We start from the raw sequence: 18734 nt of genomic DNA on the forward strand, positions 1-18734 counted from the left end.
CAGACATATCCCTGGTGTTGTCCTGGCAAGATGAAGCGAACTTCTTGGGCAGCGGTGGAGAAAGGCCGTAAGCGATCCTAAACATTAGTCTGGAATCAACAGTTATTGATATTGTATATTTACAGTAATACTGTAATCTTACACCACAGTCTACCAGTTTAACCACATTTTTATTTTGTCCATTGCAGTAGTGAGGTTACAGCAGCCTGGTTCTTTGTCTGAGCACAGACATAGATGAATGTGTCATTTGCATACGTATGCTTTATGATTTCTAGATGTAGAGAAAGTAAGCACTTTATATCAGACAATGAATAAAAAGCAGGCGCAGGCTTCACTGTTGGAACAGTCATTAAATGTTGAGAGTTCATCATTAGATGTGGCGCATTGCTTATGTTTGGCCAAATCTGAATCCATCCTTTTGATGGCGTTCACTGATGGACAGTGGGTTGGCAGTTATGATAACTATACATTACAGCTCTTTCTTTATATAAAAAAATAAAAACAGCTCCCGCAACTTAGCCATTGTCAAGACTTGATGTATTTTCCTCAACAAAAGGGCATGCTCAGATGACCCAGATGAGGAGCCAGAGGCCCAGAGAGCAGAGAGCAGAGATGGATGCTGCTGTGGGAGACTGAGACCTGCAGGGCCGATCCCTCACTGGGACAGTCCCCTTTCAGACTGGGGCCAAGTAGGGCGCTACTCAACCGCAGGACTACAACAACATTATACACAACCTCAGTCTCACTCACTCGGTCTCACACACACGAGGCACACATGCACGCATACACAGTCAACAAAGCGCAAAGACCAAAACACAAAAAAAGTGGATCACTCAGACACAAATACCAAGCAAATTTGGTTGATATGGCAATTCATTATCAAATCGTCAACAGGATTCTTTCAAGTAAGCTCATTTGCGTGCTTCTCATATATACAGGATGTACACAGATGCATTCTACTGCAGCAGAGAGCAGCAGGCAGGAGAAAAAAAAACAGGCCGACCACACAGACAAATAACAGGACAGGATTGGAGGGAGTGTACTGCCTCACTTTGTCTTCCAGCAGCACTGAGCTTGACCACCTACTGTAGACATCTACTGGCCACACACACGCACAACGCAAACACAAACACTTGCATGTACTAAACCACAAACACACATACACAAACACACACTGCTGGCTCGGTGCCTTGTGAAGGGGACGGGGCTGCGCTGGGAGCAAAGGGTGACAGAGCTCTGGGGGAAAAAAAAAAAGAAAGAAGCGGCGAAACTTGGACAGGCTCACTCTTCCACCAGCTGCACTTACTTCCTATCTCCTGCCAGACCTTTACATGTTTTCTCGCCCTCCTTCCCTCCCTCCCTCCATCCTTCGTTCCCTGCCTCCATCATTCGTTGTTTTCCTTCCCTTCTGCCTCTTGCAAATGCTAATGCAGAGAATACATACTGGTGTGAGAAAGGAGCCCATGCAATCTAGTAAACATACAGCTCAAAACACCAGTTGTCATAAGGGCAGCGGGGCAGATGGAGAAGAGACACAGAAGGAACAGGGGGAGGGGGGGGGGGGGGGGGGGGGGCACCCCTGGGAGATGGCTGGGGTGAGGGAGTGTGTAGTGGCTTCTTATCCTGTAAGTACCTTTGCCACAGTGGGAAATGGCTGGCAATGTTCCTAACATATGATAATAAGTCAGTGTCCAAGGTTGTTTCAGTGCAAAAATGAGTCCACTTCTCATCCTTGTACAGTCTTGATTTAAATTATCCAACATAGGGTGTTTTGAATAAATGAAAAATAAGGCAAGTAAATGGGAATCAAACAGAACAAAACAACATGTTTGGCATGATGGTCATGATCAAAACACTGTGTGTCTGCCAGCCACCTCTTGCTGGCCTTGGACACACTTGCCTGCAGGTGGTGCAAGAGAACTGACAGCCATTAGTGCACACACAAACATAAAGTGTTTTCTCAACAGTCTCTGATTGTATGGATATGCATCAATACAATTATTCAACACAAAAAAAATGAGCCAACATGTGACTTATTAGTGTGAAATAATCCATAAACTAACCAAGGCTATCAAGTTAAAGGCTTCTAGAAGTGGGTGTAGCTTGGTAAGTAGGCCTTTCAAGAGTGTGGGTCTTAAATCATCAATGGTTTCCAACAAACACCTATATCATTAAATAAGAGAAAATGTTGACTATATTTAGATTTATCTTTACAGTGAGAAAGTGTGTGTGTGTGTGCGTCTGTGTGTGTGCGTGTAGTGGTCCCAGAGAGAGGCCACCAGCAGCGTTATTCAGTCAAACCTCCACTAAAGCGGCTATGGATTGAATGTTTCCTCGCAAGAACAGCACTCTAAAACAAACTGTCAGAATCAGGATGAGATACTACATGCATTTACAGTAATGGTGAAGAATTCCACCTTTCTTATTATAAATGGTGCATAGTCATATGTCAAACCATCGGTGGTGGACCACACAAAATACGAATCTGAGAATCTTATGGTGGAGTTGTGGTAAGAAAGCTTTGAGTATTCAAATGGATATCACCACACATCAGATAGGTCAAGGTGCCAACTGGCTCACATGTATCCTAAGCCTTCAATCAGTCACCATGCCCCAGTCATTCCCTTGTCCTCCTATCACATCTCATTTCGCACTTAAAGACTAACATTCTGTTGGTTTTCAAAAAAGTCTTTAATGGGATCCATCTACTTACTACCTCATATTCCTCTACTGCCCAGTCTCCATGTGCTCCACACAGCTGGTGCGGTGTCTCATCTGGACAACTCATATCATTGCCTTTACCGACAATAGCTATTTATCAGGCACGGCTAGCTGAGACAGTGCACAAAACCCCCCCAAAGGTTTCATAACGTATTTTAATTAAATTTCCCAAATTGACAGTGTTCATTCCTTTTACCATTTGTTATGGTTTCAATTTTGAACATGAGATTAAAGCTGTCTTTGTCCAAGCACTGTAATCAGTGCGCTGTCTCTGAGCCCGCCTTCCCTGCCTGGCTCACGAGAAGGCATGGGCTACGTGTGAGCCTTCCCCAAACCCTCCCTTCGCACTTTATTGCTGAGTCATAATGGCACATGAAGCTGCACAAAGCACTGTTTCCAAAATCTGGAGCCGTTAACTGGATTTACAGCACTGTAACTGACAGGCAGCACGCCACAGGACAAAAAAATAAACCCTCTTAAGAACAAGCTACATGTATCGCTAAATGTGCCAACTAGGTGGTTTGACCTTGGTTAGTAGTAAAAACAGCCATTGGTGTTTGGTTTATCCTTTGATCTTTTGACTGAAAATGTGCATTGCACGAAGGATGAGACTGACACCTTAAGCATGGAATAATATCAGCGGGTAATACAAGCTGGTCCAAGTGTGCATACCAATTACACCATGTGTGCATCGATGTGACATTCATAGCACAAAAACCCTTCTTAACCCTTGTGCCCTTCTAGTGCCAACTGTTAGACTTGGCACCGGCTGAGGGGAAGGGCTGGCTGGGGATCAGCCTAAATCAGACCCTGCTGTCCTCATTAAGAATATTACATTACGACCTGCTGTTTTACCGAACATCGTCATTAAGAAGGGAGCAAATAACTGCTTTGTTTTAAAAAAAAACCCACTCCAACCACTCCCGTGGCATTTGTTGAAAATAAATATTATAAATTCGTTTGGGCTAAATAGGTTTGACTTGGTTTGAGTTTTATGCTAACAGATTGTTAAAGAGCTCTCTCTCTGCCTTACTGATGACACAGCCTTTCTGACCGCAAATGATTTTCCTTTGTCTTTATATATAGACATCTCTAGGGCTATCGGTAACTTAGTCAACAATTAGTCACATGATTTTGTTGACTGATGAAATAGTCTGAATTAATTGACTCCTTAATTAAATCAGTTGCTTGTAATTTGTCCCCCTGAAACTTAAAGGGTAACTTCGGTATTTTTCAACCTGGACCCTATTTTCCCATCTTTTTGTGTCTAAGTGACTAAAGGGGACACGAAACGGGCTGCAATGTAATCCGATGGGGCAAATCGCACCGTCAATGTACGTGACAAGTCTCGCGAGAGTTGAGTTGTTGCAGGAAGTTACACACAGACCGGACTTCCTGCAACAACTCAACTCTCGCGAGACTTGAGCGAGACTTGGTTGCACACAGACCGGATCAAGCGAAAGGTAAAGAAAAACGTTTCATTTCTCTGTAGGGTCCTTTCCATAATGTTGTCAGACACTTATAATAACAATCTGAGCCTGTCAGTGGCAAAAACAAGCACTTTTAGTGGACGTACATTGACGGTGCGATTTGCCCCGTCGGATTACATTGCAGTCCGTTTCGTGTCCCCTTTAGTCACTTAGACACAAAAAGATGGGAAAATAGGGTCCAGGTTGAAAAATACCGAAGTTACCCTTTAAGGCAGCTACGTAATTTCATATTGGGTGTGCATCAAAGATCAATTCACATTTGAATACCTTTGAGGTGCCAGAGATGCACATAAATTTTCCAAGCATTTTCCAAATAACTAGCAAAAAAATAAAAATAATCGACTTAAAGATTCTTAGTCTACATATTAGTTAATTCATTGGTTAATTAATAAACTAAGAGAGAGCATCCCTAGAAAACTCAGGGCAGACAGAAACATCAGTCCCTTTCTCTTGTCAGGCATTTACTGCTCAGCCTGCGAAGCTGCCCAGGGGGTGAGGAAGATCCCTCTGAGTAAGACGGCAAGAAAATAAGGGCTGATTTCCTGGAAAAAAACTCATGCTAAGCCATCAAAAAAAGTCATTTCTCAGTAACTTCCAGTGACAACAATATTCACTCTGACTAACTGGAAACAGATAAAGGAAAAGGGAGTCTTGTGGGCTACATAGCAGAATCCTAGTTTTAATAAAAGGATGGTGGTGGAGAGCGAGAAGCCGGGTAGTGTGTATCAAAGACTGGAAGCTGTCCACAACAGCTGTCCCCTCTCCATTCTAACTTCAGACACAACTGAGTGGTGTGTGTGTGTGTGTGTGTGTGTGTGTGTGTGTGTGTGTGTGTGTGTGTGTGTGTGTGTGTGTGTGTTCTATTCACCGGAGACGCCCACTCATCTCTGACTGACACTGACATACATAAGGCAGAATAAAGGAAGGTGCTTTTACCAATGTAACCTCTGTGTCATCAGGTCCACCTTGCAGTCAACACATCACGCAAATACAAGAAACACACACACACACACACACACACACAGAGAGAAGAGGAGATGAGAGGAGAGGCCAGACTGCGGTGTCATCGAGGACCTCTCGCTCTCTGTCAAGCACAAACCGTCCAAAACATTTGTTTATGCTGGACTTGTGCTCCATTCCTCCACCCCCCCTCAATAAAACACTGCTTTATGAGTTTACACCCATTTGTGCTATTTGGAAAGATTCGCCTATGTTCTGGCATGCCGCCCATGGTAATTTATGCACTATCTGACTGCATGCATCTGATTCACTGATCTAACCAGATGGTTTATTACTATGATGATGGTATGAAAAAAAAAAAAGGCAATGCAATAAAACGTTCTTCCTCTGAAGTTTCTATTAAATTGTGGGCTTTGGCAGCCCCCTTTTGTTTTGGGCAGCGGTGAAGATGGAATGGATGTAGATATCATATCCGTGGAATGCTTAAGTGGACAGAAGAGCACACAGTGTCCCGATTAGGCTATATGAGATTCTCAAGCCCTACAGGCCAGTGGGCTATAAAAAAAATAAACTTGAGAGTGGGAGAAAGACAGCGAGAAAGAAGGAGATGGGGAGAGGGGGAGAGCGAGAGAGTGAGAGCGAGAGAGAGAGAGAGAGAGAGAGAGAGAGAGAGAGTGACTGTGAGTGTGAAGAGGACCTCAGAGGGTATCGGATACCTCTACATAGGTAGAGATGAGAGGAAATGTTGAATATAGAAATGCGCTCATGGGCAGATTTGTCTTTTCAGCAAGCTAGGTTGGCCTAATTGGAGATGTAGATGACAAAGTGCACCTGTGTGTGTGTGTGTGTGTGTGTGTGTCTGTTGGTGTGTGCGCTCTTTGTATCTGCACTGCAATTTCACTGTCTGCTGTTATTCTGATGTCCTCCGGGCGTAAGGAGGGTATGCTTTTTCCAAGGATTAGTATCTTTCCATCTCTACTGTCTCTTTATCTTTCTTTCTTACATGCACACACACACACACACACACCTTCACTACGGCACATGTAAGGTTTGTCATTGATTCCCCAAGGATGCTTCCACACAGCTATTGGTCAAGCATAGAACACAGCCCAAATGCATTTTAACCCTTTACACACCACAACCAATAGTCAAGGTGGCTCAGGCTCAGCAAACACACAGGTATTTGACATTGCTGATATTAACACGCATAAGTTATCAACCATTTAGCCCATCCCCAGTGTGCATTAAAGACACAGGGAAATTTACACTGTGACAATAACAGACAAAAATGCTAAGCAAATGGTAAGCTTACGAAAGACATGATGCAGAAGAGATTGTTGTTCTAGCAATTTGATTCTTTTCAGATCGCATGCTTGTAAAACTGATGAAAGAGAAATGGGATGAGACAAGAGCCATCTTCAGATTCTGAGCTTAAAATAAGCATTCTTCCCCAAAAAAAGTGTCGAAATGCCCCAGACTTCAGTGTCATGAGACAAAACATGAAGCTACTTTTCGTTTTCCTTTGAAGAAGGAAAACATGTTTTCGTGATAAATGAGATAAGCAGGAGAATGCACTGTGCTGAAATACAGTCATCTGAGCATAAAGTAAATATGGCCACAACACTCAATCATACATCCAATAGCATAAGAGTTTATTTGATTTGCCTGTGTATCTGTAATTTGTCTAAAAGCAACACTGGAATATTAAATTAACATTCAACGACAAACGATAAAACAGAAATATTCGGAAAGGGGAACCAAATGACTAGCCAACATCTGCATCCACCTTCCCTCTGCTCTTTGTTAAAAAGTAAATAGAGATACACTAGCAGCATAGTGGTGATGCAAGTTTCCAGACCGGCCAATCTGGCACACTTTAGGGATTGATGCCGTGCCGCAGGGGCGACCCAGCATTCCTCTATGTTTTATAGCGGGACAGGAGGACTACCAATGGCCCGCTCAGTATCGGACCATCATCACAGGAGGAAATGTCACACAGCAAAGTACCCCCAGTCATTCAGCCTGCTGTTCCTCCAGCTGACATAATGTTACTGTCATAACCAAATGAGGGCTGGGAGGAGGTGGGTGGCCGCAGACTGCTCTGCTCCGCTCTAACAGGGAAAGGCCTATCCAAATTCCAACTCTGACAGAATGCAGGATGCGGGCGCGCCCCCCCCGGGACAAGAGCAGCAGGGGGAAACTGGGAGCGCCATGGACGGGATGGAGGAGCCCAGAATGAGTCATCGGAATCAGGTGTTCCAATGATAACACAGGAGTCGGGGACTGACCGCGCAGTGGGGGTTGATGTAACCAGATTTCTACATCTTGATAATATGAGTGTTTTCCTTACTCGGTGATCATTCTGTGAAGCATGTGGACTAAATCTCCATATAATGTTTCATAGCAGCTCAGTAACTTTCCCAGCAACAATTGAGTCAGTTTAAAAACACTTGTAACATTTTGAGAATCAAAGCCAATTCAGTATCTGAGGAAGAACAATGATGTGATTAAGTAATAATAATAAGATGAATCGCTGATTTAAAGGTGGACTTGGATGGTAAGAAATTAAGCGCAGACCCTTCACCATAAATAAGATTCATTAAGACGCTGATAAATGCACATTTCATATTATCACCATATTTTCTCATCAGGGCGCTTTCTGAATGAATCAATACTGGTCTAGGTGGTGATTAGAGCGCTGATGAATCAGAGCCAGGCTGCCCTTTTAATGGTAACATTTTCCATCAACATGACTCCGGATCACTCTTATTCATCATAATAGATAAGGACATGGGCATATGGAAACCTTCGTTTCCCTCCAGCATCATTAAGGTGACGGATTGTGGATATGGCCCGTCACTCTGCCACATAGTCAGTCATCAGAGGAAGAGAATACAGATTCAGCAGGTCTCCCTTTCATTTATCCAGGGCTCGTTGACAGTGAAGGAGAGAGACCTCATGAAAACGCAAGTGACCTTGGGATGATATAAGCTACTATTCTATGCCTCTTCTGTGTTTCTGGCAGATCTCTCTCTCCCTCTCTCCCTCTCTCTCTCTCTCTCTCTCTCTCCCTGTAGTCCCAAGGTGATAAGCCTCTGCATCAAAGTGACGTAAGAAAACAAAACAGACCATGAGGGATACTACTGCATCTCTGCTGTCTTAGACACTCATCACTGTGACAGATGACATTGACAGACAGATGCTGGAAAACAGATTTTCTTTGTCCTCAAAGACATTTGTCTTTCACCCCCTGTTTGTTCTTGCATGGATCAAATACTAGAAGATGTAAGCCAGATGCCAGACTGTCTGCAGGCTAGGCTGAGTTACCCAACTGTGGAGCAAAGACACAATCGTATCACAAACTTATTCTGGCCATACATGCATATTTTAATAAATAAAATAAATTTGGTATCAGAATATATCGTTATCAGTTAATGAGCCACACTTTATGTACACAGTAACAGTAAAATGCAGGCTTTTCTGATTATGCTTTTTTCATGTGTTTAGTATTGTCTAATTATTAAAAGCCTTACAACTGTGCAAATCCTACAGACTACTTTGCAGAGAGATCCATAAGCATGAGCACCTGTATATAAAATCACCACTTTCATAACTTGCTTGTTACAAAATGGGTGCTCAAACACCTTATAAGAGCACTGCTGTGGGCTATTATAAATGAGGAAACAGTGCCATCTGGAGGGGATTAAAGTCTCTCCTGAAAATGATTCGGTGGATATACTATATAAAACTAACCTGGACGAATAATTTAATACATTTTGTCCTGTGCCCAAGAAATGCTGTGGCCCCTGGAGCCACATAGCTCAACTTCTGTCAGGTTAAACTCAACCCATTTCAACACCTTGTCTCCCTCCCTACATGCTATCATAATATTTATAATAGCAATAAAACCATAAAATACTATGCTATAATAATATTTATATTAAGGTGACATCTCAGTAAAATTGTTAACAGGAAAAGTCTACTTTAGATCCAGGACAGAAAAAACAACATTTAAGCCTAGCCTATTAAGCAAATGGTACTGTTATCTCCTTTGAATAGCACTTTCATACCTCTTTTTCTATCCATCATTGCATCTACTGATGAATCTCTACTCGCCTCTCAAAATGGCACCGTTCCCTTTCTTAACTGAGAGGGCCACAGTGTACCTGGATTTTGTGGGGGGCAAGGCAGCATATCGACAGGCTTAAATAACGTGAAGGCACCGTCCTCCCGCCGCATTCCTTCACCGGGGGAGAGGGGATCATTAATCGAACCTCTGTGGCGTTTTTATGGAGTTTTGGAAATGGCTGGATGGCTCCGGTGAAGCAAAAAAAAAAAAAAAAAAAGAAAGCTGACAGAGACTGAGAGCGATGAGACCCCATGAGGGCACCACATTCATCTGTTTAGAAAACATATGGAGCGGAGGGGCATCTGACACACATCTGGGTCAGTGGGATCAAAGAAACAATGCTGTTTGAGGCCATCAAAAGACATCAAGACTGGAAAGATAAATGCGAGTACAGAAAAGGGACTAAGGGAGTCAGCTCCATGAAAAATATCACAAACACACAGGAGTGACTTCAGAAGTAACATCAAAGTCTCAAAGCGCAGAGGATGTACAGTTATCCAGAGTTATCTAGAGTTGTTTTGTGTTAATGAAAGAGATAATTCAAAGCACAGTACTTTGGGGCGTCCTGGTGGCTCAGTGGTCTAAGGCCCATAATATGTAAATGTGACGTTGAATCTGGCCCAGGACCTTTGTCACATGTCATACCCCTCTCTCAACTTTGATAATCTAATAAAGGCAAAAATGCCAAATAAAACAATCATTTAAAAAAAAACAACACAATACTTTGAGCATTTCAGATACATTTAGGGCTCAAAGACAAGTTGAAACTATTTTATTGGCAACTGTAACCACCCCAAGAAAAGGAGAGGCTGGCCATTTGTGGTAGAGAGTTTTTCCTTGTTTTCACTGTGGGTCTAAGGTTGGGGGTTTTGGTTTTCATTTATTGTTTCATAATAAGCGTTGTGTAGCCCTTTGAGACTTTAACTGTTACGGGCATTACGGGCTATGCAAATAAACCTGACTGGAGTTAATTTCACCTCAGGCTAGCCATTCATATTCACAATGATCATCATACATAACTCTTTCCAACTGTGGAAGCAATAAGCCACTGTCGGAGTACCGCTTTGGGGTTCAGATGGTTAACAGTAGAGCTCACCTTTGGTTGAACATCCCTCTGAAGTTGTAGTTGGCTCTGTAGTTGGGCATGGGCTTGGGGTCCAAGGGCCGGTAGATAGCTGGCTCTCCTCTCTTCATGGCCAGACCATTCAGCTCCACCGTGGGGGTTATACTGCCTGTGTGTGTGTGTGTGTGTGTGTGTGTGTGTGTGTGTGTGTGTGTGTGTGTGTGTGTGTGTAGGAGGGAGGTGATATGTGGAAAGAAGGAATATGAAAGATTAAAACCAAGATAATGAAAGCGTTGCAATGAAGATCAAGTGCCGAGAGTCGTAACCATTAATATTGAAAATCTTGCTATTCCATGTTTCATCAAAACTGTCTTTTGAAGGACCACCACCTAAACAGAACTACATCTGTTAAGTATCTGCTACAACAGAATGAAATGGAGAACCTAATGTGTAGGCACAACCAATAAAGGGGTTTTAGGTCAGATGAGAATGTCTTTAAATGGGATGGAAAATTAATTATATCTGACATCAGCTAATAAAGATTTTCTTCCCTCCCTCCAATTTTGCTTTTTCAGAAATGTATTATTACTAACTCGTCAGCCTATCGTTCTTTAGAACACAGCAATTTTTCGAGTGTTAAAAGCATTGATTGGACTCACATAAATGCTGGCAATTTTGATTGTAACACTTTCAGAGATAAATTAACACTGATAATTGTACTGTGAACAAAAAAAACATAAATGGTGAATCTGCTTGGCATAGATGTGTGTGACTGTTAAAAAACACAAATACTGAGAATCTATCTTGGAAACCAATGGGAATATAAATCATCTATCATCTAACTCTTGACAGAATTGACAGAAAAGCCATTTGCACCAGGAAGATGACAACATATGAAGAACAAATTTTGGCAACACCCATACTATTAATGGAATTTTTACAATATCAGTGCACCAGTTGATTTCTCCAGCTGTACTGTACACCATACCAACAGTTGACATGTTACATAAGAGGATGTCTATATTCTACTTGAAAACTGCTCAAGTTTCCTAGCTGTTTGATTGTGTCTGATGGCCTGCACTGCTTACCCCACAGCTCCCTTTGATGTTGCATAACCTATCACAGGGCTTTCTTAATCCCATTAAAAGCTGGCTACTAGGCCCTTCACTACTACAATGCCACAGAGGGCAGGGGAGGTGAGGCAAGGCTGGTGGTATTAACTTGGTCAGAGATAAAACACAAGCCTGCACTTCTGCTTTAATGAGAGAGTCCGCATTGGCTTTGTTCTGAACTTGGGATATTAAAACTGATGCAGCGGCTACAGAGCTATGCCTGGAAGCCAAACTCCTGCAGCAGGAGATCCGAGCAAATGTTGAAACTTTCCATTAACAGTGGAGAGAGCAAGGCACCGCAGGTACCATCATGACACTTAGTGTTAATGGTGACTGCTGTGCTGAAATGCGGAAAATCTTGAAATAAATTAAGACACTGACAAACATCTAAATGTAACTTCAAGTTGTGAATTTAGATACACATACAGATACAGATGTACTTTATCAAGCTGATCAAAGTAATCCTCCAGACAAAATAATAAAAAAATGTAATTGATACTGAATACTTATACTCTATACTTTTTAAATATTCACTTTGGAATAGGATTTGAGAAAACAACACTTCAAATCTCTGGCATCTAGAGGGTTAAAAGGAAAAACGAACAAATGAATGAAGAGATGAGCGAACAGACTAAGGTCAAAACAACCTTCAAAATGGGAACAGGTTCTGACGCAGAAGATGAACATATCGAGAGAAAAATTAGCTTGGTCCGAGAGCATTTCACTCATTAGAAATATGCGTCTCACTGCAAATACTGCGAACAGTATAAATACAGTACAGCTACTAGCAGCTGCAATCAGCAGTCTTGCTCTGGCAAATTAAACACAGTCGACAGCCTCGCAGAGAAGCTAAACGGGTCCACGTTTTTTATTCTGACAGGTCATTATCCCACCTCACTTTGTCTGGCTCCTGCAGCCAGAGCAGCAAACAGCATACATCTGCTGCAGCAGCTAAGACACAGCCTAAGAACCAAGCTCAAATCTTTTTTTCCCTCAACCACTGGGATAAATTAATTATAAATTAGACATAAGTTAGGCTATTCAGTAGAGGTCCTCTCTCGATTTACTTGAAATTATTTGAGCAAGTCTCACCTGAAAAAAACAAAACAAAAAACCTTCCTACATGGAGAGTGATGCTGATGCCAAACAAGTTTTAACTTGCTTTGTGTCTTTCTCCAATTCCATCAGCCTCAGGTGAAACAGCCTTTTTGTAACTGTACAAAATCAGCTGCTATACCAAGCCTACCACATTAGTAACAAGCGAGATGAAAGGAACTAATTAGTAACAAGCGAGATGAAAGGAACTAATTAGTAACAAGCGAGATGAAAGGAAATCCTTAAAAAAAAAAAGAATACACATTCCTAGTAACTAGTACAATGAGGTGTTGTTATGGTTGCAGTACCTGGGTTGCTGTTGATGTCCACTTTGGGGGAGCGGGGCGCTGGCCGGGGAAGGATACTTTCGGCCAGCGCTTTGGAGGCCGTGGAGTGCTGGGCCTTTTTAATGCTGGTGCCCTCCGCCTCCCACACCTGCTCCCCAAGAGACAGCTGCACTGTGAAGATCTAGAACAGTGACACCCAGAGGGAGAGACATTACCCCACAGCTACTACATTTTTACCAACATCCCTCTGGGTCCTACATGTTAAGAGTCACATGTATTCTGCATATATCATGACCAACATTCATTTATACATTTATGAAAAGCTCAGAAATATGAAACATATACTTTTAAGTCAACTACACAGATAAATAACAGGGAGAATGGTGCTCTCCACTTGTGTATTTAGCCAGAATTAGCATGTATTACCTACAGCATTCAATAGAGCAGCTAAGATTGAAGGGTTTCATTCAAAAATGTTATTCAATTATGTAAAAAAAAAATGTTCACCTATGTTTAATTATTATTATTTCAAAAATACAACTGAACATACTCTCTAAGACCTTTTTAGATACGTTCTTAGTAGCTTAAATTTTAGTCAATAGGGAAATCTATGAAGCTGCAAATGTTTTGTAAGAGTACGTGTCACATATTTCAAATGGTGGACATCTTATTTTGGAATGAATCTCTTCAAATGTATCCAAGCCTATGTTCCTCCATTCCTCCATTTCCTCTTTTTGTGTTTCATTGGTTGCGTTTGCCTCAACATTTATTTACGGCATGGGCCTATTGGTCAAGTGCGCTGTCAGCAAAAAGTTTGGCACTAAAAACCAAACACTAACCCCTGTCACTGCTGGAGGGTAATAACAAACAAAACCCAATGTATGCATCCCAAAGGTTAATTAACCCTTATTTTCCATGCACCATGTTTCTGTGCAATTTTAGACTGCAGTGCCGTGTCCCGACTCCACACCTTAGCATGTGCAGGGCCTCTCTCGTTGAGGAGCTTGTACTGTGGTTGGATCCTATTGAAACGGGCTAACTCATTCACCAAACACATGGGAGTTTTCTCTTTAGGGTTTGCCATGTTCTCCTGGGGCGGGCCTGAAAACAGAACACAGCAGAACACATGGTCAGCTCTATGGCTATGGTATGAGAAACAGAGAACCAGATGAATGGATCAGTATCATGTACTGGGGAATGATGTTGTTTCATTGATTGGCTGATTGCCTGACTGATTACAACTGGCACGGGATATCCTATGAATGCTATCATAACTACATCTCAGTCCATTGACCACAAGAACAATTTAGATTGATTGATGATCCTAGATTGATGGCTGTTTTGTTAGTCATAACTGTCTAGTCATAATGCACCTTTTTGTGGATTGGATGTATATCAGTCTTATCTTGTCATACTGAATACTACTTGATATATGATTAGTTAGTAACAGTATCATACTGGCATATCTACAATACAAAAAACATCATTTCACTTACAATTCCCGCTGTACTTGAAAATAGTCAAGATGCTGATAAGATGCAAAACATGCAATAAAATAATGGTGACAAAGATTGCCCCTACACTTCAATGAGCACCTCTCTACTCCACAACTGACTGAAGCCACACAGCATTCCTGCCCTCTGTCTATATTTAAGGAGTGCAATAAAATAATTTTGTTCCTACAATCACACAATAACTTGCAAAAATAATCAGGAATATCATTTTAGCTAGGATCGCGCCTAGGATCGCGCCTAATGACAACTTAAATTCCCCCCAGGGAAAAAATAAACTATTCTATCTATGATGTTGGCGGTCTACCTGGCGATGTGGCAGACACAGGGGCGTCCCCATATCCGACTGAAGGAGCAGGGCAGCCGGGTGTGGGGGCCGGGCCTGTGCCGTTGACGGAGGGCTGCAGACCCAGGGATCCTGGGCTGGCCATGGCCGTGGGGGGAACTCCAGGGGAGAGGCCAGGACCAGCCAGGGGTGCTGAGGTCTGCACTTTCACTTGAGCCATGCTCTATTCCTGCAAATAGACACAACAATCAACAACTTGTAAGAAACACATTGGTCCGATGGGCCATGGGCTGAATCTAATATCACTCTTAAGACTGGTAATGAATAGAAACTGAGTGGTTTCTTGGAAGAGGACAAAATGCAAAAAAAAAAAGTCAGGTGGGTAATGAAACATACAGTACACATGATTAGCCCTTAATAATGCATGTGTCCGCACACACGCACGGAAGAATGCACAAACCCACACTCAGTGCTTTAAGACAAAATGGCCACTTTCGCCAGGAAACTTTCAACAGCTCGCAACATGGTTTTTGCGAAATTAAAACTGTTCAGTCTCGTTTGGCAGGTTGTCCTGCGGGCAAAGTCAGGACAACAGAATTCAAACTGAGTAGCCCTCGCCCTATCTCACATTCTGATCCACTGGCAGTTAATTCACCCAGACAATGAACCTTTATTTGAAGGAGCTTTGCTCATGTTACTGCTGCAAAGCTGCCCGGAAAAAGGAGGGAATCCTGTGTGAGCAGCGAGCGACACAATGGACATTCGATGAGGTGACCAAAGAGAGGTAGGCCTGCATGAGGTACACAGCAGAGAGGGCCCAAGACTCCAGCATAACAAGAGTTAACCAGATCGAGGGAAACACGCAACATTACATGAACTTCTTTTCACGCATGCATGTGATATTTTGGTTAATGCAATTACATATGCACACAGCTCATGGCCTATGGCTGTGCGATATGAGTAAGGCCATTTGTTAAACACATTAAGGCAAATAGAATGGTGTGTATATGTGTGTACGTGTTGCAAAGCAATGCAATACATAACTCATTATTCAATCAAGACTGAAAATGTGACTTTGGTCGGCAGACATGGGATCAGTGGCACCCGGGTTACTTTAGCCAAAGCAATCCACAATAGGCTACCACCTGGTTATTTGTTATCACCGGAACATTGAGTGGAGAGTAAAAAAATAAATGTGCAAACTCAGAGGTCCAATCTGGATGGAATTGCAGCATCATATCGTCTCACCAAGACAGCTCCACTATGGCTTTTATTTATTCCATTGGTTTGCAGACACTTTTACAAATGACTGACAGCTAAACATTTTGTAGGTATAGGCTGTTTAAATTGTAATTTTTTGTACAAATGTGTTATTTATAAACACTGAAATACATCTGACTTGGCATTTTAGTCTTGCAAATGGTTTAATAATAATACTAATAATGTATTAATGCTTCTTCATTGATTCCCATATGGAAATTTTCTTTGCCCTTTCCCCTCCCCAGAGAGCAGAGGGCAGGGTCAGCTACAGAACAAAACCCTGGAGCTGACAGCAGCTCAGTGTCTTGCCCAGTGTCACTTCAGCAGGGTGGGAGCTGGCTGACACACAGGCTCTGATCCCGGGTCCTACAGATCAAGATAACTCCTCCAGTCTCTCTAACCACTATGCCAGCATGCAATAATCTGTAAAATCAATAAATTGTGTAAGCTACTCCAAAAAATTGAGATATTTTATTCCTTATCGAATAGGACAAATGGAAAGAGGATTCAGTTTTTCAGAGGTTAAGTGAACAAGTGTTGTCAGAGGCTTCTCCCTGAATCGTGGGTCCAGGTGTGACCCATGTCCGCTGTTTACAGTTGAGGGCCCTTGAGGTTCCCATGGCTCTCGGACTGGAGTAAACAACAGAGCAGTGGCTTGTCCAGAAAACAACTGATATCGACTATAGACAGAATGCTAATTTTATTCCAATGCATAATCGTTATGTCTTGTATCTCATCGGTACCTTGCACTTTGATGTTTCTATAGATCTAGCAATTTTTTCGGTGCATTCTTCGGTGCATCTTCCGTGCACCTGAGGTTCTCGGGGTCATAACGGTAGTTGCAAATCTTCTACACTAACGGCATCATTCATGTATAGTGTTAGACAGCAGGCTAGATGCATGCGTGCCTGACTACTGAGCTTGCACAGCAACTTAAATATGGAGGTGATATATAAGGCTGCTTCGTAGGGCTCCAGTAGTCTCCAACCCCTGAACCCACATTACAGCTTCGGGTGTTCAGCTTAGCAGGCAGCTAACGTTACCATCTAGCAAACGGTATTTTCTGCAAATGTCAGCTCCTAAAAACAAACCAACCAAAGGCTCAAGCATGCGTGCTGTCATAAATGTGCATTTTTATTTTCTCCTATTAATGAATACACCCTGGCTAGCCACATATAGCTAAGCTAGTTTAGCCGGTTGGAACTCATCATGGCTGATCGGCCGTGCAGCACCCCTCTGGCTAGCATCTCCATACCGCCCTCATCCACCACGAAAGTCTGGGGGATTTCAATCCACCGCAACATCATACAAGGACAGACGACAGTGTGAAGAATAACCTAGAGACTACCCGACAATAAAGGGACATATATTTTAAGGTATATTTTTACCTTTGTCCAGGGCCAGACCCCAGTTACACCTCCAACATTGGCAAACACTAAAGAGAACTGGATGGAAGTAGGAACGGACCACGTTATATTTCTGGGTAAAAAGAAAAATGCAAATGCGACCCATTAAATGCAAATGACTGATATTTTTCACCACCCCGTTGATAAAAGCGTGTGTTTTGTTTCTCTGTGCAATGCAAAACATTGTATATCCCTTATTTGCATCATAATCAGTGTGGGGAAAATCTTGAATGACACCCCCCCCGCGGTGACAAGAATGGTTCAGTCCCTCTTTGCTTCCTGAGAATCGCAACAGTGTAACTTTGACACAGAACCTAAGCTGAACCCTCACAAACTTACTTTCTGCTCATTGTAGCAATATTGCGGATACCTAACCAGCAGTCGCAGTTTGGTTGAATAATCTAATTTATATGGATACATATATGGATACATATTTTCACATGTAAATTGAAATGGCGCTTGGTTTATATAACTTGAGAAAATCCACTCACTAGGCCTGTTTCTTCAGGGAAGCTTCTTGATTGAGTGAGTTAAAGTTTTACAAAGAATACATCTGTTGTCTGAGAGAGGAGGCGAAGGGGGTCAGCTCAAGAACAGCAGGATTTCATGTTTTGCTCAAGGACACTTCAGCAGGGCGAGGGTTTCAATCTGAGTCCTGCGGTTGAGGGACAGTCTCTGTGACCACTAGACCACTCGGGCTGTGAAGTGGATTCAAACCCCTGTATCCGTCCTGCTTAAGTGTTCTGCAACAGACCATATCCAAACCTACCAGCTCCAGGGAGGCCGTTCAGCTGACCCTGACCTCTGACCTCCCCGTTGGAGGGGGGCAATTAATATAGCATCATTATCGTTATTATGAAACGAATTGCAGTAAGTAAAAAAAAATAAAAATAAATAAGAAATAAGGTTACTGTCTGTCCTCAGAAATTGATTTTGCAAAGATTAGTCTACCTAGTGTGACCAATAGATGGTGCCATTAAACCAACTTCTGTCATGTTATCAAGGAGGCTTAAAGTCACAGGAGGACAATCTTTACACAGCTTTGTCAAGAAATGCATGCTCTCCTCTAAGGCCAATAAGGTACCGATATATAGCACATGGTATGTTAAATTAAGCAAAACAAATCATATTTGATTTGGTATACATGTACCCTGAACCCCTGCACTGAATAAAATCTTAATACCAAAGAAGCATTCAAGGATCCATCAATGGTCTTTCGTATATTAAACACACTGTGTACCCCACTAGCACATATGAGACTAAATACTTGTGAAATAAATGTTTCCTTGTTTGGCTTACTGAAATGTAACCAAATTAGTGGCATTAAATACTTTTCTTGTTTATACTACTGGTGTGATGGATGCAATTTCATGCAGCTGCTGATGTGCATCACATAATTGAGATGAGAATAGTC

The 18734-nt window shown here is 42.3% G+C and overlaps 1 protein-coding gene across 1 annotated transcript in view; it reads right to left on the minus strand.

Moving 5' to 3' along the window:
- The window catches only part of stau2 (staufen double-stranded RNA binding protein 2), an 82410-nt gene extending 65060 nt beyond the window's left edge, over nt 1-17350 (minus strand). Inside the window, exons 1-5 of the mRNA XM_071912934.2 lie at nt 17303-17350; nt 14676-14883; nt 13828-13958; nt 12879-13038; nt 10397-10532 (exon numbers count right to left, since the gene is read on the minus strand). Of these exons, the coding sequence (XP_071769035.1) occupies nt 10397-10532; nt 12879-13038; nt 13828-13958; nt 14676-14874 (626 nt within the window). The 5' untranslated portion in view covers nt 14875-14883; nt 17303-17350. The remainder of the gene's footprint in view (nt 1-10396; nt 10533-12878; nt 13039-13827; nt 13959-14675; nt 14884-17302) is intronic.
- Nucleotides 17351-18734: the final 1384 nt, after the last annotated feature.

This window comes from Centroberyx gerrardi, chromosome 22, assembly GCF_048128805.1.
Source record: "Centroberyx gerrardi isolate f3 chromosome 22, fCenGer3.hap1.cur.20231027, whole genome shotgun sequence".
Lineage (NCBI taxonomy): Eukaryota > Metazoa > Chordata > Actinopteri > Beryciformes > Berycidae > Centroberyx > Centroberyx gerrardi.